Consider the following 25,296-nt stretch of genomic DNA (forward strand, 5'->3'; position numbering starts at 1 on the left):
CTGATTTTGGATCAGCTGGTAAACCGAGAACAATGAGAGAAAATGGTAAACATTGAGACGGCCGGCGAAATCTGTCATACGATCGGGCGAATTGCTAATGAGCAGCAACAGAGAGCGACAGCGAAACCGAAAGCGAAATCGGAGAACGACGAAATTTATTGCACTGAAGTCTAAGTAGATAAAAAATCGCAATATCTCATATCTTATTTCTTTTCTGCCATCTCTCATTTCTGAACCTTCATTTCTCATCCATCATCTTTCATCTCCCATCTTCCATCGCCCATGTCTCACATCTTATCTCGCATCTTTCATATCTCATCATCATTATCTCTCATCTTTAATCTCTCATTTCCCCTTATTACTCATATCTTATACCTCACCTCTCTTCTCTCGTCTCTTACCTCACATCTTTCATCTTTTAGTTCTCATTTCTCTTTTTTCATCTCTCATCTCGTATCTCGCATCTTTCACCTTTCATCTGTCTCAACTCTAAACTCTCAACCCTCATCTCTTTTTTCTCATCATTCATCTTTATTCTCTCATCTCTCAACGCTCATCTTTCATTTTTAATTTTTCATCTTTCATCCTTTATCTTTCATCTCTCATCTCCCATTTCTCATCTCTCAATTTATCTCTCATCAACCATCTCTTATCTCTCATCTCCCATCTATCATTACTCATCGCCCATCTCTCATTCCTTTCATCTCTCGTTATCATCATCCCTCATGTTTTAACTCTCATCTTTCATATTTCATCCCTCATCTTTCATTTCTCAACTCTCACCTCTTTCATCTCTCATCATCATCATAATCATCATCATCTTTCATCTATCGTCTCTTATCATTGCTCTCATCTATCACGTCTCATTTCTCATCTTCCATCTCTCATCTCTCGTCTTAATCTGCCATCTCTTATCACTGGTTTCTCATTGCTCATCATCTATCATCTTGCATCTTTTATCTCCTATCATATCTCACCTCTCAATTCTTCTTCTTCTTTTATGGCTCTACGTCCCCACTGGGACTTGGGCTGCCTCGATTCAACTTAGTGTTCTTTGAGCATTTCCACAGTTATTAATTGAAGGGCTTCCTTTGCCTACCATTGCATGAATTTTTATATTGTGAGGCAAGTACAATGATACACTATGCCCAGGGAGTCGAGAAAAATTTCCCGACCAGAACGGTAATCGAACCCGCCGTCTCCGGATTGGCAATCCATAGCCTTAACCACTAGGCTAACTGGAGACTCACCTCTCAATTATCATGTCTTATCTCTCATTTTCCATCATTCTCATTATAATCATCATTTATCACCTCTCATCACTGATCTCTCATCTCTCATGATCTATCATCTTGCATATCTCATCTCCTCTAATATCTCACCTCTCATTTCTCATGTCTCATTTCTCATTTCTCATCCTCCATATCTCATCTCTCATATCTCATGTATCACCTCTTATCTCTCATATTTCCTCTCGCATCTCTCATTAGTTCTCATCATCATCTCTAATCTTTTATCCTTCGTATCGTACCTCTCATCTCTCATTTCTCATCTTTCATCATCATCATCATCATCTCTTACTTTTTTTATCTCCCATCTCTCCATATCGGATTGAGAGGGATACCGAGAAAAGGATCAACATTTACCATTTGCGACTTTCTATTTCCAGAAGAGATGTTTAGGAATGTATCAATAAATCTATCGGAAAATTTGGAATTTAATTCGGACCTCCTGATTTATAGTCACTTACTTTAGCACCTACACCACACCCAATTGAATACATATCATCGAAAACGAAAGCATTACTTGTTAGGTCTGAAATATCGAGAACATAAGTTGAACCAAACTTGATTGAATTGAGGCTGAAGAAGCTATGTGGACTCTACGAGAACATTGTTTGGATCAGCATGTTAATGTCGGTTTTGAAGCTGGTTACACAGATGAATTATATTCTACAGTCCGGATTCTCTGGTTGGGCCACGACTGCGCCTCGATTAACGAATCGTGTTCGTTTGTTGGAGCAACTAACAACTGATCCAGATGCTGTAGACACGCGTAACTGACGCGGAATACGTCACGAAATGCTCGCATACTTACACAAACGTTCCGTATATAGGAGCTGCGATGCAACGGGGGTCAGACGTCAAACTTGTTTTGACATCGATTTTGACATTGACAGTGCTTTTGAGTTGGGTTTTGCCCCAATCAGTGAACATTCAACCATCGAGATTGCCTATCTAACCAACCGCCAACGAACGAATCGGGACTGTATTCATCTTGATATTCAGCCATCTATGTATGACTGATTTAACCCTTTGGAGTCGGATAATTTCGCCACTGCTGCCGCAACCTTGCTTGTCTCGAATACGTTTGTAATGCTTCGGCTCCATCGGGTTAAGAGAATGAACAAGCCATACTTCAGACCAATATTCAGCTATCATTGTGTTCAGCCACTGGCACCATCAACCAGTCAATGTTCAGCTAATACTCTCACTGTTCAGCATTCATTGTTACTTGGGAGGTCGGACTCGATTATCCGGATTCGGGTTCAGAAATTTCTCAAACTTATATCTGGCAGACGGAATGCCGTACGTAGCTGAAGTTTTGACTAATTACCTATCAAAGTTGCTTAGAATAAATGTCGAAATTTCAGCCTAATATAACATTAAGGGGGTGGAAGCTCAGGTAAAATATTATCTCCTGGGCGCCCATTAAAAACACCACCCCCGGCGAAGACTGGCGCTCGAGCCTAGCTATTTAGCACTGTAGTTGGAGGAAATGCCAATGCAGAACCCGTAGCTTCCGGGAAGGTAAGCCCAGCTCCCTGGGTTAGTGGGTTGGTGTCAGGCCCTGCGAGCCAGCCGTAAAAAAGACTAGCACCGGAAAATCAACAAGAGAAGAATGCGAACCGATACCAATGGCGACGACCACAGCGACGAAAAGGGACTTGCGATTGGAAGCTCGGTACGTGGAACTGCAGATCTCTCAACTTCATCGGGAGCACCCGCATACTCGCCGATATACTGAAGGACCGCGGGTTCGGAATCGTAGCGCTGCAGGAGGTGTGTTGGACAGGATCTATGGTGCGAACGTTTAGAGGTAATCATACCATCTATCAGAGTTGCGGCAACACACGTGAGCTGGGAACAGCTTTTATAGTGATGGGCGACATGCAGAGGCGCGTGATCGGTTGGTGGCCGATCGACGAAAGAATGTGCAGGTTGAGGATCAAGGGCCGATTCTTCAACATTAGCATAATAAACGTGCACAGCCCACACTCCGGAAGCACTGATGATGACAAAGACGCATTTTACGCGCAGCTCGAACGCGAGTACGACCGCTGCCCAAACCACGACGTCAAGATCATCATAGGGGATCTAAACGCTCAGGTAGGCCAGGAGGAGGAATTCAGACCGACGATTGGAAAGTTCAGCGCCCACCAGCTGACGAACGAAAATGGCCTACGCCTCATCGATTTCGCCGCCTCCAAGAACATGGCCATTCGTAACACCTTCTTCCAGCACAGCCTCCCGTATCGTTACACCTGGAGATCACCACAACAAACGGAATCGCAAATCGACCACGTTCTGATTGATGGACGGCACTTCTCCGACATTATCGACGTCAGGACCTATCGTGACGCTAATATCGACTCCGATCACTACCTGGTGATGGTTAAACTGCGCCCAAAACTCTCCGTTATTAACAACGTACATTACCGGCGGCCGCCCCGGTACGATCTAGAGCGACTGAAGCAACCGAATGTCGCCACCGCATACGCGCAGAATCTCGAGGCAGCGTTGCCGGACGAGGGTGTGCTCGATGTGGCCCCTCTAGAGGACTGCTGGAGTACAGTGAAAGCAGCCATCAACAACGCAGCCGAGAGCACTATCGGGTACGTAGAACGGAGTCGACGAAACGATTGGTTCGACGAGGAGTGCAGAGCGGTTCTGGAGGAGAAGGATGCAGCGCGGGCGGTAATGCTGCAGCATGGAACCCGACATAATGTGGAGCGATACAGACAGAAGCGGAAGCAGCAGACCCGTCTCTTCCGGGAGAAAAAGCGCCGCCTGGAAGAAGCGGAGTGCGAGGAAATGGAACTGCTGTGCCGTTCACAGGAAACACGCAAGTTCTACCAGAAGCTCAACGCATCCCGCAAAGGCTACGTGCCGCAAGCCGAAATCTGCAGGGATAAGGACGGGAGCCTCCTGACGGACAAACGTGAGGTGATCGAAAGGTGGAAGCAGCACTTCGACGAGCACCTGAATGGCGAAGAGAATGTAGGCACGGAGGACCAAGACAGCGGAGGAAATGACTATGTTGGTGCAGCAGAGGACGGGAACGAACCAACTCCCACGCTGAGGGAAGTTAAGGATGCCATCCACCAGCTCAAAAACAACAAAGCGGCTGGTAAGGACGGTATCGCAGCGGAACTCATCAAGATGGGCCCGGAAAAGTTGGCCACCTGTCTGCACCAGTTAGTAGTCAAGATCTGGGAAACCGAACAGCTACCGGAGGAGTGGAAGGAAGGGATAATCTGTCCCATCCACAAGAAAGGCGACAAGTTAATGTGTGAGAACTTTCGAGCGATCACCATTTTGAATGCCGCCTACAAAGTGCTATCCCAGATCATCTTCCGTCGTCTTTCACCTAAAGTAAATGAGTTCGTGGGAAGTTACCAAGCCGGTTTCATCGACGGCCGGTCGACAACGGACCAGATCTTCACCGTACGGCAAATCCTCCAGAAATGCCGTGAATACCAGGTCCCAACGCATCACCTGTTCATCGACTTCAAAGCGGCATACGACAGTATCGACCGCACAGAGCTATGGAAAATTATGAACGAGAACAGCTTTCCCGGGAAGCTGACTAGAATGATAAGAGCAACGATGGACGGTGTGCAGAACAGCGTAAGGATTTCGGGTGAACTATCCAGTTCATTTGAATCTCGACGGGGACTACGACAAGGTGATGGACTTTCCTGCCTACTATTCAACATCGCCCTGGAAGGTGTTATGCGACGAGCCGGGCTCAACAGCCGGGGTACGATCTTCACGAAATCCAGCCAATTTGTATGTTGGATATTATTGCTAGGACATTTGGAACGGTGGCAGAACAGTACACCCGCCTGAAACGTGAAGCAGCGAAGGTCGGACTGGTGGTGAATGCGGCTAAGACAAAGTACATGCTGGTAGGTGGGACTGAGCGAGACAGGACAAGCCTTGGCAGCAATGTTACGATAGACGGGGATACTTTCGAGGTGGTAGAAGAATTCGTCTACCTCGGTTCCTTGCTAACGGCTGACAATAACGTTAGCCGTGAAATACGAAGGCGCATCATCAGTGGAAGTCGTGCCTATTATGGGCTCCAGAAGAAACTGCGGTCAAAAAAGATTCACCCCCGCACCAAATGTACCATGTACAAGACGTTAATAAGACCGGTGGTTCTCTACGGGCACGAGACGTGGACGATGCTCGAGGAGGACATACAAGTACTCGGAGTTTTCGAGCGACGGGTGCTAAGGACGATCTTCGGCGGCGTGCAGGAGAACGGTGTGTGGCGGAGAAGGATGAACCACGAGCTCGCTGCACTTTATGGCGAACCCAGCATCCAGAAGGTAGCCAAAGCCGGAAGGATACGGTGGGCAGGGCATGTTGCAAGAATGCCGGACAACAACCCTGCAAAGTTGGTGTTTGCTAACCATCCGGTTGGTACAAGAAGGCGTGGAGCGCAGAGAGCACGATGGGCGGACCAGGTGGAGCGTGATCTGGCGAGTGTTGGGCGTGACCGACGTTGGAGAGCTGCAGCTACAAATCGAGTATTATGGCGGCAAATTGTTGATTCAGTATTATCATGAATTTGATGTTAACTAAATAAATGAAATGAACATTAAGTTCCCTAGATATACGCTTGGAAAGCTTCAGAACCCAACTCCAGATAATCAAACTCGACCTGGTCGTCGAAATTCTGAAAAAAAAAACTAAAATTTTGATCTGGTAAACGGTCTGGAGACCATGAGCATTCATAAAAGATTTCTTGATTTATCGCTATTAGTTTTCCTCGAAATCCTGGAAAGTTTTACATGTATTTTTGGACTGGGCTGGAAGTTTGATTGTTCATTTGCTCACTTGTGGTGAACATTCGACTAAAGTTTCAGCTAAGTCAGTGCAATGGAAATGGATATCTGCATTTTCAAAATGGCGTGGCAGATTGATGGAAAGAGAAGAAAGAGAGCAAAAATAACACGTCGTACAGAGTCAGACTCAGGCCTTTGTCTAGTGTTGCGCTTCCTACAAATAACAAGTTAGCGAACTGGGAATAGCTCACTGGAAGCAGTCCGTGTCTGTTTAGGTTGCTTCGAATCAACTCACAATCTTAAAATCTCAAATAAGCCGGGTAACATAAGCCGGGGCCCGTGGCGCAGTGGTCACACGTTCGCTGCCTAAGTGGATGATCATGAGTTCGATCCCAGCCCCGGCGCTTGCAATTTTTCGTCAGTTGCTCTTCCCCCAAGAGCGGCTGACACTGACCGTCTTCTGAGCCTATAGCTAACTCTAACGGACACGGAATTTGGATATCGGCGAATCGAAACTTATGGACGACCCCCAATTGGACTGGAAAAAGAACAGCAGCCACACATCACTCAAGTGACCATGCTGTTCAAGCTTTATGTATTGCATATATAAAGCACAAAATATGCATTAGCCTACATTAGTATTAGCATTAAGCGAGTCGCACAAATTCGTAAGTGGTACAGTCCTAGACCGCTGTTATGAAGGTTGCCTCCTTCCCGTACGAATCAAAGCACAAAGATTTGGGACTAATCTCTGACTCTTAGACAAGACTGATGCAATCCTCCAATGGTCGAGCACTGTCCTGGCCACGTCCTTGCGACTGCTGAGGGATAGGAAAGGATGGTTAGTTTTGGACACCTATGAAAAATGTAGACAACTCTACGATCTCTCAGGCCTAGGTGTCACGGGAATTTGGGTGTTGTTAGTGGAAGGGTAGACTCCAAAGGATACACTTGGTCAACGTTCAGGCATACCCTTGTTAGACTGATATTATGCATTACCCTACATTCACCATGAAAGTTGAATTAAAGTGGCAAGTGGCGCCACTATTGCTGACTTACGATTAGTGGTATAATCGTAATTCAACAATAGTGGCACCACTTTCCACTTTAATTCAACTTCAATGGTCTATATAGAGTGATGCATGTCAATATATTTGCGTTATTTATGCAAAACGTACAGCTTCAACAGCTTGGTTACTTCGTCAACATCATCGTGCTCATCACTCTACCGTGGACAGGGTAGAAAAATTAAAAGCAGCACAAAGGCACCAGTTCGGTAAAGCAGAATTAGAATAGTATACATTTAGGCGCTGTACAAAATGTAAGAGCAGCTGCCAATTGGAATCGCTCACGTAGTGCCCTAGCGGACAAAAGACAAAAGGGTAAGTGATGAAGAGTAAAAAATGGATAACTTGAGGTATTATCTATACATTTGGAAGCTTTAGCAGCAACAAGAGCACTTGTAAGAGGGTAATGATTTAATGATGAAGATTGTTTTGAAACTCAACTTTAGGAAGAATTTGTGAAGACCGTGAAAGCAAATGGTATTCATAAAAGCATTTAAGAATCTCAATCATAACATCAAATTAAGAACAAACCACCCATTTGACGGTACCCCACTCAGATGACTTAAGTGGCAAGATAAAAATGCAGTCAAACAGCAGCCATCGTCACCGCCCACTTAACACACTCGTGTGGTGTGCTGTGCCGACACCACTTCAAACCGACCGACTGAATAAAACGATGGCAATAAATTCCTCCATCTTTATACAGACTGAAAGAGACTCCGATCCAGCTTGGATCTTGGCGGGCTGCTCTTGTTTGTCTACTCTACACTGACTGCCTTCGTTGGTTTTACATGTAGACCATAAATTAAAAGCTTGTAGCTCTCCTACCACCCAACTCCTTTACACGTTCTTTTTCTCTCGTTCTCTTATTATGGTAGCAGACTGGAAAGGTGTGCACAACGTAGACCCAGACCATACTACCAGTCAGTAGCGCAAGCAAGCAGCACGCCATGCCACCACCATCCATTGCTGATTGGTGTGCTGCTTGGGCCGATTGTAATGGAAGGTTGTGTCTCAAATAGTGCGAAGTTTATCGGAAACTCCAGACTCTTAAATATTTTGAATTTCATAGCATATATCTAAAGTAACATTGTTAAGTAAAAAAGACTGGAAGAGGTTTTTAGACCCGTCATGAAACCGAAATAAAAGGTATTAGGTTTTATGTCGGTTTTCAAAACCTCTACCTCTACTAATTGGTCTGCAAAATGTTACTTGGGATTCGATCTATATAAGGTCAACCAAGACTTAACCAAGATATGGAAGTCGTTTTTTCGCTGAAAAACAAATCTAAGACTGGTCTAATAAGGTGTTCTAAACAGTTTTTGAGCTCAAGTCATTCAATCCATCTTACACCAGACCCTATTCTTTGGTTCCCTGTGCAACATTGGTTATCAAGCTCATGTTCAAGTCATTCAACACATCTTACAGTGTTTACCGTTAACAAGACTAATTTTAATGTTATCCTTCCTAATCTTCCTAATGCATCACGTTGGCAAAAGCTCGCTGACGTATTACACGGTTTGGGTCAAAAATGACTCTAATGCACAAGGAAGCTTATACATTTCAACAAAAAACATCGTTTCTCACCAACGCATTATTTAACGCTTAACCGTGACTTTTTAGCATTCTCCATCTTTTTACTGTGTTCTCATTTACCGATGGTCTCCTTCCACTCATAAGTACTACCCCTCAGCCATTCAAATCCACTCGTCGATTCAATTAATTATATTTCTTCTCTTTCTTTTGCCGCACTCCGCCTGAATCCCTCAACAACAAAAAAAACTCCTTCCCCACCTCCCACCGTTCCGCATCCATCCCCATTCCCCATATATTGCAGGTAGTGATAGCGACCCAGGTCGCGGTGGACGGCCCCCTGCTGGCGATCTCCGACAACATGTTCGTGCACAACAACAGCAAACACGGGCGCCGGGCGAAACGGCTCGACCCGGAAGGTACGGGAAGTTCTCCGTTGGCCATTTCGGGCCATCCGCTGGCCCCGGACAGTACGTACGACGGTCGGTTTCAAAATTCTTCCTCGTTACTTGTTCTGAGTTATCGTGTGTGTGATTCGTACTTTCTAGATCTGAGTTTCTTTCGTTCCCGTTATTAAATTAGTTCATGGTTCATAAAACCATATTACCGTAGAATTCATTGGATTACCTTCCTTTAGTTCTAGATTCTCACGATTTTCCATTTTAAAGTTTTTCGTTGCAATTGGCCCAGAAACGAAGACCAAACGGGAGGTGTGCCTCCGAAGCGGAAATGATCTACAGCAGCGGCGTGCGGCAGTTGTTCCGGGACAAAGGAGGAGCACTATTTCCGCTTCGGAAGCAAACCTGCCAAAGCTCTATCGTCGTTCGTACTGGGGTAAATTCCCAGCAGACACACATACCAACCCCGACTAACTAGCAGCAGCAGTCAGCGTTCGACGTTCACCCTTCTCCGAATGATAGCGGTAGGAGAAAGCTCATTAAAAATGATTCAAAATGCATTTAGCAGGTTGAAAGAAATATGGAGTCTCGGGTTTGTGCATCCTCAAATAACCGTGGAAAATGCAGTCGAAAGATCTAAATCAAATGGAAAATTTTCCTATGATTTACGTTGGAAGGGCATCGAATTGGAAATACATAGTAGGATTTATGGGTGATTTTCACTAACGGTCTATTATTGACTTTTTTTTTCAATAGATTTCGTTGCAAAATTGTGATCAGATGCATTCATAAATCGGTTACATGGGAGTGGTTTTCGCAACATAACACAGAACAACACATAAAAAACACACAATTTCAACCTCAGTTTCTAAAAGTACCTATAAAATTGCAAAACATATTCAGTTTACTTCGAAATGTTTTGGCTTAAAATTGGTGTTATAGGGTAGACATTAACTTTGTCATATGCGCTAATTCCCGTCATATCAGATGGAAAATAACCAATAGTTAAAGATATTCCAACTTACCTTTGTCAATGACTCATTAGATGGAGACTACCAATACTCAACCCCAATAGCACTGGAAATCGAATAATTATACTAAATTTCACCTTTCAATTTCACTCCACCTACGACTTGCCTTTTTCTCGTTTTGCGTACGACGAAGGCAACCGCACCAAAGCAGCAGCTAGCCGAAGTGTTCTTCATCACCGTTCAATTCCCACTTCACCATAGATTCACTTGTTGAACCGACCATCAAGCTCTAAAGCTCTAAAGAACTTCAAAGTTGGATTTCACTGTTGCAGAATGCAGCAAAAGCTGTTTAATTAATTAAATAAATCACTTTTTCCTTGTCGGTAATATGTTAACAACAAGTTGTGTTCGCCTAGGGGGGATGCAAGCAAATGTGTACGTGGATTTTCTGCATATGAAGCATAGTATTTCACAGCCACTGTTGGTGGGGAGAGGAACAGGGAATTCTGTCAGACACCGGGTTGTGAGCAGCACATCCAAGACGCAGCCAGGTTTGCGTTTTGTGCAGCTTTAAACTGCAAATAGTTATTTATTAATACAAATATAAACCAAAAAAATCATTTTCTTACACATTCAGTGTTTCTACACAATATCGCGGTTTTCTCCTCTCGCACAATAAGTTCAATAACGTTACATATTATTTATATGCTCTTAAATACTAAATAGTTCACATATGAATTATTAGGAGATTCAATAGTATTTTAAAATCGCATAACTCACTATCATCTTATTCTAAGTAGAAAATCAAATTTTAAATGTATTAGTAGAATAACAAATTTAATAGGCTTTAAGACACATTAGAGAATTAGGTTGTCATAGCTACTTCATACTCTCAATACACTACTTTTCGTCTACAATTAACCGCTGACAATCGTATGCAGGTGACAGCTCCCGTCATTCTTCATTACACCAACAAAGCTAGCCATGAAAATGTTTGACAATTCTCAGGTCATTTTGACAGACCACACACATGCACGAAAAAGACGGATCATATATTCTACTTTATCGATCATGTTGCCGTCCTTTTCATGCTCATGTTAAATCTGTCAAAATGACCTCAGAATTGTCACTCATTTTGAGGTTAGGTTCGTTGGTGTAATAAAGAATTGCTCAATCTTCTCTACCGCACGCCGTGCAGGCAGTGCTGCCAGTGGCAACAACCACATAAAAAGGTTTCCTCGTTACACTGTGATGGCTGCACTGCTCAAAGTACGATCTTCAAATACATGATTTGGTTTGGATTGCAAACCGACCGATTTTGATAAATTTGACCAATTTTTCAACAAAAAAATACACCTACGGTCAAATCATTATTGTTGACCATCCTATGCACAATAGTGTCACTTAGAAGATGTGCCGGGAATTATATTCAGGTTGAGGGACAATTATTCAATCTTATTTTTCAAGGAAATTGGAGTTCTTTTAACATGATGTTTTACGTGATAGGTATGGCAGCGAATTTATAAATTTGTAATTGATACCAAATTGGTCATGAGGCGCTGATCAAGGTGCAAGAATAAATACGACCATAATTGGTCGGTGGATAAAGGGGAATTAGATAAATCCCTACATGACACAAACTGTTAAAGCAATAATTGCCAAACTTTGGTGCGATATTTCTCATACAAACGCCCTCCAAAAGTTGCATGCAAGATTACTTACTAACATAAAATGCTTAAATCTATCAAATTTTATTTGATAGAACAAAATAGTTTGCATGAGTCTTTAATTTAGATGTTAATTGGTCAATTTACCCTGTGATAGCTTAAAAAAATATTTGCATGCAAAGCCATTAAATCAAAAAACCCAAAATCGCATATTTTGCCCTATAAATTAGGGATTTAGGGATTCTTGCCGGGATTCCTTCAGCGGTTCGTCCAGGATTCTTCCAGGATTTTTTTCGTGAGAAATTGCTCCCGGAATTCTTTCATCGAATATTTCCTAGATTTCTCTTGGGACTTTTTCAAGGATTCCTTACGGTTTTTTTGCAGATAAAACACGAGATTCCATCAGGGATTCCTCCCAGGATTTCTTCATTAAATTTTGAGGTTTAATTTATTACTAGTTATAGATTAAATTGTACTGGGAACCAAAAAGTTTGGAACCAAGAGGACAGTTTTATTCTGGTGGACGACCCATGTCAGACTAGTGGGTTGAAAGAATTTCGATGGCGTAGAACTTTTGAAGGCCCCAAATCATTTTCAAGCTTGCGTCTAATTTCTGTGCGCTTGTAAAATGTTATGATGCACGCTACATGTAGATATTTACTGTCCTAAGCTAGATTTTAAGCATATTGAATCGACTTTAAGTAAAACCTGAGAACAACATATCATTTATGTTTACAAAATCAATTTTTTCACGAAAGACAGACGATTTTGAAAGAAATTGCCTACTTTAAGGCTTAATGCGGGTAATTGTGTAGCTATCTGAATCTTATTATATCGATAACTTAATCCAGATTCACCGTCATCTTGTTTCTGTTAGACAGTGTTGGATATATTCAGGAAAAATAGTTTGACAAACATTAACATTAATTCAACATGATGCTTTAAAACGATGTATATTTCGACTAAACGATGCTCTGATTATTTTACAAATCTCAATATACGTCGTAGATCACTTCCCGTTGCATTACGGAAATCTACGGGTAGAACTGAGGGCGGTAGAATGTTGCTAGCTATATCGTAACACCACAGAGCAGGAGCACTGCCTCTCTGTGGTGCAAATAAACCGTAGAGATCAGTCAGAAGTAGTTCGTTTCTTCGTCTTGTCCCCGGGGCATAAAGCACACAACGTGGGGTCTTTTCAGCCGCTGGACGAAACATTGGTAGAATGAATACTGAACACTGTAGATTCAATAGATCAAGAAGTTCTCAATTCAAGAATATTGGAATATCTGTAATTTTTTTTAAAGTCACCCAATCGCTTTCTTAAGCTCGTGTGGATGCTTAGGACAAAATAATATACACCAAGCGTGCCTCAAAACCTTTCCCCACCACACAGATGATATAACTCAAACTTGAAAATGTGTTGGAGGGCTTTAAAAAGTTCCATGCTAGTTCTTTACATCTTAACCTCCTGGCCCGACGTAATCCTACCCAAAACTGTCCTCCTGGATCTAAACTTTTGGGTTCCCTGTACAATTGAAACTAGTACTAGTAACAAGGTGAACCTCAAAATTTCATTGAAGTATATTGATTTTTGCGACTTTGCCAGTGGTTTTTTTTTTGTTCGTAAGCCCCGTAGCCTACGGCTTAAGGAGAAGGTATTTGGAGTACATTGCTCAAAATTTCTAAAGCACCGTTTTTTAGAACCGTTTAGCGGATTTGGAACAAAATAACATTTTCCCCATATAAACAGTGTTACGAAGGGGTGGGTGGGTGTTAAAAACGACCAATTTTAGCGTTATGACATTTGTGAATGAGCCCTATTTGAATAGTACTTCAAAAAAGGAAACGATTGGAAGTGGATAGAGTGATACATCTGTTTGTCTGTACTTGCATCACAGACAAACAGACGTAACACTTCGAACATTTTTCGATTCAAATCATAGTCACGGAAACATATTCGCCCAATGCTAAAAGGACTATGTTTGGCCGACCACCAACTAGATGGCGGTAGTGACTAAACGTCAAACTCGAACAAAAACGATGCGAGCGCCACGATTGAGCAGTTGACCAACTATCAAATTTTGAAAAATACCGTTAAATCGGTGTACGATGGGAATTATCAGAGTGTTACGTCTGTTTGTCTGTGCTTGCATCTTATGACCTACACTTTCGCATTACAGGGGTCGTTCATAAACCACATGAACTTTTTGGGGAGAGGGAAGATCTGGCAAAAGTCTACGCTCAATACAAATTTTCAATTTTGTGAATGGATAAAAGTCTACGAGGGGGGATGGGGGGTCTGAGATGGCCAAATTTTGGTCTACGTGGTTTATGAATTGTTCCTGTCAGGGTGTTTCCCATGACTTGTGTCCCGGTTCGAGACACCTCAAGTAAGCCACGTGTATGCTCAGCGAACATAAGGACCAGCGTACAATGAGTTTTCCTACTATAACAGAGTTATTGGCGTCCGTCACAGGTAGCTGAACCAATGCCATCTGTGTTTCATAGCCGAACGCGTCTTCTGCGTCCGTGATCTCGTCCAGGTTTCCGACCTCCAGTGGTGAGAGCCCTCGCCTCGACACCCTCACTAAATGACCTCTTCCGTCAGGCGCTTGTAGGCGGCGACCGTGCGAGTTTTGTCGCGCTTGAGCTCGAGGATCTCCACTGTCCTCTTACCTCTCCATAGCTTTATGACCCTAAGCTCCTGTTTCTCTTTCTTCTTCTGCTTGTCCATTGGGGTTCCCTGACCGGCGCTAATCTATGATGGCTGAAGACCTACACAAGGTCCTAGCTTTCCGGAACGCCTGGCCGTGGTCTGACTTAGGCATCATCCATTTATTAGGTAATGCTAAAATCTACCATTTTTTACCCCTCCCTTTTTATTTGAACTCATTTTGGAATCCCAAGAGCTGCACTGGGGCAAATTACTGTGAGAAATTCCCAGGATATCACACAGGCTATCGATCAAATATCCTTTTCATCCCATAGATCGTTCATTTTTCGGCATGAGGACCTTAAGGAGAAACATCACAGAATACAAATATGGCTGCCATAATGGCCGACTTGGACTCCTACTCACGTTCCCATGAGCACCAACCTTGATAATTCGTAAACAAATGCTCTCGATTTGGAAAAGCTACTTTTTTGTAAGTTAGCAAAGCATGAGCGAATAGAATAGAAGACCGCAAAATTCGTAGTTGCTACTCCGTGATTGACCGGAGTAATCGAAATTGCACAAAGAACCAATGAACGGGGCTTGGGACTAGCAAATCATTCTCATTGTACGTAGTTCGAGAACTCCCAACTATAGCAAGAATTTCTGGAGAAGTCCTACGAGGAATTGCTGGAGAACAACAACTGCAATTGCTTGACGGATCCTAGCAGGGTTCTGGAAAAAAATCTGAAGATGTTCCTGAAGAAATCACCGGAAGAACTTCTGGAATGATCCATGGAAGATTGTATTGAATGGTCCCACCAAGAGTTCTTGAAGGAATTAGAGAAATCCTAGTAGGAATTTCTGGTAGAATCTCTACAGGAATTATTAAAGAAACCCCATCAAGCATATCAGGGGAATTCCTATAAAAAATTCCTACCTGGAGGAAAACCTACAGTTCTCCTGGGAAGAATCGGAAGAGGTATTCCAGAGTTCCACGGAGGAGTCCCTGATAGAATTGCAGGAAGTATATCCTGAAAGTATTGCAGTAAGTAAGTATGCCGGGAGAAATCCCTAGAAGTATTGCAGGAAAGACCACAATCAGAATTTGTGGACGAGTCCCAGGAAATGCTTGAGAAACCCGATCTGGAATTAATGGAGGAAGGCCAATAGAGTTCCTGGAGAAATCCAAAGAGGAATTTCTGGAATACCTCTTTGAAATCTGAGGAAGACGTCCTGGATGAATCCTTGCAGAAATCTCTGGTAGAGCCACCGTAGATTTCTAGAAAATTCGTGGAAGATTGCCCGAAAGTATCCCAGCAAGAAAAATTGAAGAAAACTCTAGAGCAATCCCTAGTAGAATTCCGGGAGGTGCCACAGTTAGAATTTCTGAAGAAGTTGTAGAAGAAATTGCTGGAAGAATCGCAGCAGGAGTTGTTTCTTTACAGCTCCCGGATATAGGCCAAAAGAAGTTTCTGGAGGAATCGCATGAGAAATTTCTAAATGAATTTCAGGAGGAATCCCTGGATAAAATCTCTGACAGACTTTTAGGAAGAAGCACCGGAGGAACGTCTGGAAGGCTCCCAGAAAAATTGTTCTGAAAAATCCTACCAGAAATTCCAGAAGGAATCCCCATAGAAATTTGTAGAAGAATCCCTAAGAGAATACCTGGAGGTATCGTAGTAGGCATTTCTAGAGAAATCATAGGAGGAATTGCTGGAGGAATTCCTTGTGAAACCCCATCAGGAATGCCTGAAAAAATCCTAAGAGAAATTTATTGAAGAAATATCTCAAGGAATCCATAAACGAATACTGGGAGAAATCCCTTGTAGAGTCGATAGAGATATTTCTAGATGAACTCTTGGAGGAGTCCGTGAATGAATCATAGGAGCAAGTATTTCGGATAGCAAAAAAAACAGCTCATAATGATGTATCTTGAAAAAAATAACATGAAATGTTAGGTGTCGCTTGACAATATTTGCTTACATTCGGAAAATGGATCCAGCAACCACCGGACCCGGTTTCCGGAAAATCCATATATCGGGTCCAAAATGGCCAATAGTATTTCAGAAAACGCTAAACTAGCACAGGATGATGTATTTAGAAAACCGCGGAAGAGGATTCCGAAAAATTGCTAAATCGATTCCAAAAATGGCCAAATATATTCTAAGTGACCAATCGTCGTGACAATATGCTAGCACTTTCAAAATCATGAAGTTTGATATGTCGCATGATGGTGTTTATTCATCTTCGAAAAAATGGACCCCGGAACCACCGGAATCGATTCCCGTGAAGTCCGCACATCGATTCTAACATGGCCAAAAGTATTTCGGATAACACAAAAACAGCTCAGAATGATGTATCTTGAAAAAATCACGAAGTTTGAGGTGTCGCATGGTCATATTGAATCATATTCAAAATTTGACGGAACTTCCGTTAAACTGGTTCCAAGGCACTTAGTGACCAGGATGGACTTTCAGACATATGTTTCCATTATCAGGGTGTCTACTACCTGGAAAAACCTGGAAAATCGGGAATCCTCAGGGAATTTTATTTAACAAGGAAAAACCTGGAATACTCAGGGAATATCTTGAGTACTCAGGGAAATTTTACTCCGATAAAAAAAATATTGGGTCGTATGAATAAATAAAAACCTGGTGGTAATCCATATAGAAATTTCGCTACAAGGATTTTTTCCAAAAAATCCATCAGGGTTTCTTTCAGGAACATCTTTAGAATTACCTCCTGAAATGTCTCTCAGGATTTCTTATAAAATTCCTTCCCCATTTTCGACGCTATTTTTCATGGTATTCCATTTTGATTTTTTTCCGGAAAGGTATACTTCCGGATTCCTTCCAGGATTCCTGAATTCCAACCGATTTCTTCTGGAGTTTTTCAAGGGGATGCTATTTCTTTCCGGAGTTCCTCCAGTGTTTTGCTCAAAGAAATCTTCGTAGGATTTCTAGCAGAATGTATCCCGAATACTCTATAAGAATTTCTGTCGGGTTAAATCGTGGAATTTCTTTCGGCATTCCTCATGGAAATTTTACACGATTTCTTCCGGTGTTCCTCTTGGGACTTCCACAGAAGATCTTCCCAGAATTTCTTTCGGAGTTGCTAAAGGAGTTATTCCTGGAGTTTCTACAAAAGTTCCTCCAAAGGTTTCTGAAGGAGTTTTTACGAATTTACTGCAAGAGTTCCTCAAGAGATTTCAACAATTGCTTTGGGCTTTCTTCGAGATGTTCTTCCTGGAATACAGGAAGAACACACAGGAATTTCTTAAAAGTTTTCGCGAGGTTTATTTTGATGTTTTACCTGAGATTTCTCTCGGAGTATCTCCTGGAACTTCTCTCAGAAGATTCCTTCCGATGTAGGTCATGAGATGCTTCTCAGAGTTTATCTGAATTTACCCTGGACTTTCTCCTAAGTTTTTTTTTCTAGAGTGCCTTCTGGTATTTCCACAGGAGTTATTGCTGATATTTCTCATTGAATTCTTCTCTTGCATTCTTTCAGAGCCAGGCTGTTCCTTGTAGTTATACCAGATTTCTGGCAGTGATCCACCTGAGATTTTTTTTACAGATATTCTCTGCATTATTCCCATATTTCTTCCAGTAATCTTTACCAGAAATTATCCCGAGATTCTGGATACTCCTTTAGGGATTTCTCCGAAAATTATTGCAGGGATTCTTCTACGGGTTTTCCTCAGTATGTCTCCTGAGATAACCTACGGAATACCTTATAGGAAGTTCCTGGAGAAATATTCGAGGGAATTCAAATAAAATCTTCCGAAAAACTCTGTAAGGTGTTATTGAAGAAATCTCGACAAGAACTTCAGGAGAAACCGGAGATAAAATTAGACAACTCGAAAAAAGTTCTAGGTAATAGTAATCCCGAGAAGAAATATTAAGCACATCCAAGGAGGAATTCTGAATACCTCATGGAATCCTGAAAGTAGCTACGGACTAAGTTCCGCGAGAAAACAAGAGAAATATCTGAAAACTGTCGGTAAAAATCCCGATATAAACTATTGGATAGCTATCCCGGAAAACCACTAAAAAGACACGGACACTGGCTTCAACCGTCGGCTGTACCGATTGAACGATACTCAACACGGAGTGGCTATGGATAAGAAGCTATTCTCGTGAAAAATTTCATCGCTCGAAATCCGGATGGCTACGAGGCTCAACCAATGACATTCTTGAAGAAATTTTGAATAGTTTTGGATGGATCTTCAGGAGGAATCCAGCGAGAATCTCTGGAAGTATATCAGAAAACTTTTGAAAGTAATATCGGGACGTACTCAAACAGATATCTCGTGAAAGAATCTTGCGGAAAGCCAGGAAGTTCCAGGAATTACGCTCAGAAATCTTGAAAGATTTTTAAAGAGCAAGGGAACTTACGTATTTTCGGCAGTTTTGTTCTCTTTGTCATGGTTTTTTTACACCTAGGTTTCAGCTGTTGAATTCAGAGTTGGCATCAAATCCTTCCCAACCAAGCTGAATATGATCAAGTTTCAGGCAATTTGGCCGACATAAATCCCTCATGACGAAGAGAACCAACCTGCCGATGATACCCTAAGTCACCCTTTATATTATTATTAGAAAATTTGGGTTATTTTTTTAATTTTAAACTTTATAAATTTCATCTGGAAAAACCTGGAAAACTCAGGGAATTTCATTTTGAGTTATGAGTAGACACCCTGATTATTCTAGTTCACTTAGGTCTGAGAACTAAAGTATTCTCATATCAAAAATTCACCATTTCCAAAATAGTCATGGTCAATTCCAATGACCCATTTTGATTCCAGAATAACTCCGGAACCAGAAGGCCATTACAACAATCCCTAGAAAATCCTCAAATTAGAAGGATATAGGATATAGAAGGATAAGTCGATATCCGTCCTCCACTTAGCGACTCCTGACACTGTAGCACAGTTTCAGCTAAAAGTGAGACAACCCACTGCCAATGAGTTGTCCCACTTTTAACAGAAACTGAGTAGGAAAACAAAGCATTTTTCGATTTCTGAATAAGGCCAACTCAGTCACTGCGTAGAACTTTTTCTCGGTGTAATTGTAGGGCTGCGTAATAGCCATTTAGGTTTAGCTGCATTACCTGTACTGTGACATGTCAGTTGAAAGCTGACTCGCAGGAAGGTCGGGTATCTTGGGCCTCTCGTCGGGTGCTTGCTGTTCGCGGATTTCCCGGAACAAACCAACCATATAGCAGCCTTGCGCCTTATGGTCTACACTTCCACAGCAAGCCTTCGGTGACACGTGTATGCCCGGCGAATATACAGACCAGCTCACCTTGAGTTTCCCTACTATAACGGAGTTATTGGTGTCCATCACAGGTAGCTGAACTAAGGCCATATCTGTGTCCGTAGCCAAACAAGTCTTTTGCGTTCGTGATCTTGTCCAGATTTCCGAACTTTAGAATCGCTTCAGAAGTGAGAGCCCTTACCTAGATACCTTCACCAATTACCTCTTTCGCCAGGCAAGCCCTTGCGGGTTTGGTCACAATTAACTCGAGGATCGCCGCTGCGAGTCCGTTGAATACTACGTACGTCGGCTTCAAGCAAGATCCACGAGCTTGGCATCGTTGAAGGGCGATGCACTTCAGATGCAGACCCCAGAAGGTTAATGAAATGAATGAATAACCTATCCAAATTTTCTTTCACCCGGTTTAAATACTCTTGTCAAACATTTCAATAGGTCCAATCTGCAAAAGAGAAGCTCAGCAAATCTTCGCAAGTTCAACTTTTCCTTCATCCGCTCGGCATCGTATGCTTGAATTTCCTAACTTAGATAGCTGCCAACACATGTGTACACACTCCATGCCCGAATCATGCTATTCATATTCCGAAAGCCATTCCGCGCGCGCTCAATTAAATTTTCATCCCAACTATGAAACGTAGTAGCACTTCATTCATGAATGTATGCATAGACTCGACCGACACTTTCCGTTTCTAGCCACGGTGGCGCCTACGATGAGCATTGAGCATGTCCGAGTTCCGTTCGGTTAGTTTCACCGGACACCAGTAGATAGGCAGTCAGTAGTGCTAATCGGCGATGTGGTAGCACCGCACCGTGGCTGAGGACGTTCAGCCCTACTGATGCCAGAGTTGTGGTTAGCAATCAACACGTGGTGGTTGAATATTTAATTTGAATTGCGTTTTTTTTTGTGATACAGCGCAGCGGACACTAGGAAATGGCTTTAAGGCCATATCTCCGCACAACGAACCACTCCGGAATTAAGTCCCCGCTAATAGAGGGACACAAATTGAGCTTGCAGCAGCAGCAACGTCCTCCACGACTGCGGTTGGTATAGGAGGGTCTCGTCGTCGTCGTCGACGAGCATCATCGAGTATGTGTGTCTGCTGCGGTTGTTGTAGCTATGATTCGTATAATCGGATTATGTCAACCATCTATCTCTCTAGCTAGCTAGTTCGCCCGTATCGTTAGTCGGAAGTCGGAGGAATCGGATAAAAAATAAATCCTTGTTCTTTTTTTTTTCTGTTGCTGATACACAGGCATCTATCCACCGCTACCAATGGCAACACCCTGCATCAAGGCGATCAGCCCTAGCGAAGGTTGGACGACCGGCGGTGCGCAGGTAATCATCGTGGGCGATAACTTCTTCGACGGGCTACAGGTGGTTTTCGGCACCATGCTGGTGTGGAGTGAGGTAAGCCCTTTTCATTGGAAGTCTTCAACAGGTACTGACGACGGTGTTTCTTTTGTTCCAATCGACAGTTGATTACGTCACACGCAATCCGGGTGCAGACTCCTCCCCGTCATATACCAGGAGTGGTGGAAGTCACGTTGTCCTACAAGAGTAAACAGTTCTGCAAGGGATCACCCGGTCGATTCGTGTATGTCTGTAAGTAGTTAATATGAATTTTCGTTCTTCAATATGTTAATTCTGACTTCTTTCTTCATTTCAGCGCTAAGTGAACCAACCATAGACTACGGTTTCCAACGGTTACAGAAGCTTATCCCTCGGCATCCAGGCGATCCGGAGAAACTCCCCAAGGAGATTATCTTGAAGCGAGCGGCAGACCTTGCGGAGGCTCTCTACTCTATGCCCCGTTCTCCGAATGGCTCCTCCGGCTTCAATTCATACAGTGGACAGCTGGCAGTGAGCGTCCAGGACGGTGCTGGCCAATGGGGAGAAGGTAACACCGACTTTGACGCATTCCACACCAACGTATCTTATGGAACGTTATTTTGCTCTGTCTCTTTCAGCTGATGAATACACTCGGGCCCAGAGCAGCAGCGTGAGTCCCCGGGGAGGCTACTGTAGTAGCGCGTCAACTCCACATTCCTCCGGTGGAGGCTCGTACGGAAGCAGCAATGGCTACGCTACGGCATCCAACATGAGCGGGCTAACCTCGTCACCCGCCAGTGTCTTCAACTCCTCGTCAAGTAAGTGCAACGCTTTTTCCGTGTCGATACTTGTTTGTTTGTTCGATAGTCTGAAGTCGACATTAACACATGCAATACTAACAACAACGATTGGATTAACACCCTTTTGTTTATCCTTAACTACAAAGTGCCTAAAATCCGCCCAAAATCGCTACAGACCGATACGCCGAATCAGCCCTTTTGTTTTGAAAATTTATTAGCATGTTCCAAACAGAAGTCATCAAGAAGGATGAATTCTGTTTGAACCCGCAAATTCCACATCAAACCTAAAAAAAATCGATGAACACGCTGCCGTTAGTACTGCATGTGACCGTCGATTTCCATTGTTTCTATTGCCCACTTTTCTGCGATCGGTAATGACTGCCAGAAAGGCTAACTTGGCATAGTGTTGTTGTCAGATTCAGATGCCTTGTAGAACAGATCATGAACCCGACAAGTATACCTTGTTAAGTTAGCCCTTCTGACCTGCATGAACGTTCACAAAAAAGTCACTCCTCGATGTGTCGTAAAGTTTCCTCATAAAAAAACGATTCTTTCTCTACCAATCCCTCCAGTTACTTCGTCGTCTAACTTGTGGCACTCGCAGCTCGTTCCATCGCATGGCTACTCGGCGGCCGCTGGAGCACATCAGTTCTGGCATACTTCTTCATCGTCTGTAGCGACCGCGGTCTAAGAGCCCCCAAATTCTTCAACCGATCTTTGCTGTTAGTATTTTTATCTCCTAAACAATCATCGCTCTTGAAATTTACTATTTCGATTTCTACCCCTTTCGAAACGCTGAAGGAATCAACGGATTGATGAGTGGTGGAAGTGGCTTCAGTCCGTACTCGATGACCACGTGTGGGTCCCAGGGTTACACACCGAGCCCCCTAGCAGTGGCCAGCACGACGTCCAAGTAAAGCCTAGCCAACGTATGGACGACCTCTTCGTCGTTGTTTGTTATTGCAAAACTTCCCCTGTGTAAGATACTTAACTCCCCAATGCTCTTCAGTTGCATCCTCATCTATTTATTACCCATTTTTACCCCATTTTAGTTTAATGTGCAATATAAACTAACCTCCTTCAGTCGTCGAACTGTAAGGGCATTGTAAACATTGTATAAAGCCAGTTATTTAAAGTAATAAACAAAGCAAAAGAAGCTTTATAGTTAAAATTTTGCGATTTCTAAAGGAAAAAAGTCAACGAAGTAATTTAAACAAAAAACGATAGCAAAATACATTATTCAAAACATATCTTTGAGAAACAAGACAAAAGTCGTACATTTCATCCAATCATATCTACATGTGTCAGTAAGAGTTATTTAACGAAACAACCCTTAATAAAAACAAATAGTTGTTAATCTCTCGATCAACCACTCAAGAAGCAAACATCAAAACAAGCAAATATTTAGCAAAACAAAATAAAAGAAAGACGAAACATCATTCTAAAATAAACGGAAAACTATTGCTGCAATCAGTGGACCCCATTAGCTGGCGCTTAATTTGTATACGATACCGCGACCACGGAACACCACCCACACATCCAAACAGCTCATGAAACATTTCACATTTCGTCTCTTTTGTTCTACAAAGCTCCTGAAATGGCTTTAGGATGGCCACGCTTTCAGGTGGCTGCGTACTTTTAGTCGCGAAGCTTTTGGCGCGCAACCAACCATTTCATCTCGTTGATCTCACTGGAAAGCAATCACTCTCGCGAGGGAGAATCTTTTATGTCTTGTATTTTCTAGTTTAATTTTTAGCTCAGTGAATCACGTTTTTGCGAATTTTGAACAATCGTTGTCAAGCTAGCTTTCAGAAACAACACTCAATAAAAAAAATCGTAATGAAAATGAATTAGTTTTGCAAGTGAAATAAACCGGATTGGTCAAAGTTTGAAGTCCAGAGCAGCTAATGAAAGAATCGAAGAATCAGAATCCACACTGACCTTATATTTATAAAAACAGAGCAAAAGCAAAGATATGATCTGAATAGGAAATTAATCAATTTTACGGATCAAAAGCAAAGCCAACACGCAACCGCTACGGGCGACAGATCACGCACTCGTTCTTTGTCGTCGTTCCGGTTATAAATAGATTGTAGATATAGACACAATGGGGAATTTGAAATCCTTCTGTGAACCAGTGGCAATTAAAAATCGATTATGAACAACCAAGTTTCAGATCAAATAAATATTGGTGTGAAAAATCAGCTGTGATTGTCCTTATTTACGGTCATATCCGAAACTTCTCCCAATTCCTCCAAACGATTGACTTTCCTTTAGCAATAGGATCATTTTTGACTCAAACCGTTCACTACGTCCAGTTGTTGCCAATATGATGCATACATAAGGAAGGTTAATTTATCCACAAGCGAGCACAAATTTTCACGTGAAAACGGAAGGTTCGTCACTTGTTTTTTTTACCATCGTACAAGTCATTCATCATATTTTCCTACATAGGGGAGTACGTACATAGAGTAAGGTGGGGCAAAAGTTCGACCTTATCAGGTATCAGTAGGTCGGCTCTAGAGGCACGTTCTCCTCCATTTGGGAAATTTGTGCCATCGCCATGAACACGAGCCTATTCATCATTTACCTGACGGAGAAGGGAAGGAAAAAGGATAGGAGATGGGAAAAGACAGGTAAGGGAATAGGATCGTCATACTCGCAAAAGCGTACCACAATGGGTTCACATAGCGTCCTGAAAAGGACACTGTAATAACGCATAAGCGTGCCACAATGGGTTCGAACAGCGCCCTGAGAAGGGCACTGTGATAATGCATAAAGCGTAAAGAGAGCCTATAGCTCTTTACCACAGCGGGTCAAGAACAACAGAACGTCCTGAAGATTCAGGTTTCTGAAGTCAGTTTCACTTAATAAGTGTTTCCCGAGTACTCGGAAACGCAATTGCGCAAAAGCTGGACAGTTACATATTAAATGATACGAAGTTCCATAATCGGATTCACAGCTATCACATGCAAATGAATCAGCTTGCTGAATATTCGCCATGTGATAACTGAGTCGGCAGTGGCCAGTCAATGCTTTGACCAGCATGCTGCAATTCTGCTTTGACAGATTTGTTAGATACTTTGCCACCCCTAGAGATGGCTCAGTACAATAAAATTTTGTTTGACGATATGACTCCAAACTATTCCAGTATTGTTTGTGCTGAGTGGCAGCCCAGGTGTCAATCTGAAGCTTCACCCAACACTTGGATACCGGAATAGCTGGCTCAGGGCCAATGAAGTCATGTGATGCTCCAGAGCGAGCTAACTCATCAGCCAATTCATTTCCAGCGATGGAAGAATGGCCAGGTACCCATACAAGGTGAACAGCGTTTGCTGAATTCAGCTCCTCAATTTGAGTTCGACAAGCGATAACTATCTTCGACCTGGAGTTGGCCGAAGCAAGTGCTTTAATAGCAGCCTGGCTATCTGAACAGAAGTATATTACTTTGCCCATTACGTGCTGCTGAAGTGCTGATTGCACTCCGCACATAAGAGCAAAGATTTCGGCCTGAAAAACGGT

General features: G+C 42.7%; 1 protein-coding gene across 6 annotated transcripts in view; it reads left to right on the forward strand.

The window, feature by feature from the left end:
- The window catches only part of LOC109621530 (transcription factor collier), a 409,396-nt gene that overhangs the window by 234,097 nt on the left and 150,003 nt on the right, over positions 1 to 25,296 (forward strand). The window contains exons 8-14 of one of the 6 annotated variants that reach the window (XM_062855899.1): positions 8,981 to 9,158; positions 20,898 to 21,052; positions 21,121 to 21,247; positions 21,312 to 21,542; positions 21,613 to 21,792; positions 22,347 to 22,496; positions 22,576 to 22,714. The exons of 4 other annotated variants lie outside the window; for them this stretch is intronic. In XM_062855899.1, coding sequence (XP_062711883.1) covers positions 8,981 to 9,158; positions 20,898 to 21,052; positions 21,121 to 21,247; positions 21,312 to 21,542; positions 21,613 to 21,792; positions 22,347 to 22,465 — 990 coding nt within the window. In that variant the 3' untranslated portion in view covers positions 22,466 to 22,496; positions 22,576 to 22,714. Of the gene's footprint in view, positions 1 to 8,980; positions 9,159 to 20,897; positions 21,053 to 21,120; positions 21,248 to 21,311; positions 21,543 to 21,612; positions 21,793 to 22,346; positions 22,497 to 22,575; positions 23,979 to 25,296 lie in introns of those variants that run through there. One more of the 6 variants, XM_062855902.1, reaches the window with a different exon arrangement.

The sequence above is a fragment of the Aedes albopictus genome, chromosome 3 (genome assembly GCF_035046485.1).
Source record: "Aedes albopictus strain Foshan chromosome 3, AalbF5, whole genome shotgun sequence".
Taxonomy (NCBI): domain Eukaryota; kingdom Metazoa; phylum Arthropoda; class Insecta; order Diptera; family Culicidae; genus Aedes; species Aedes albopictus.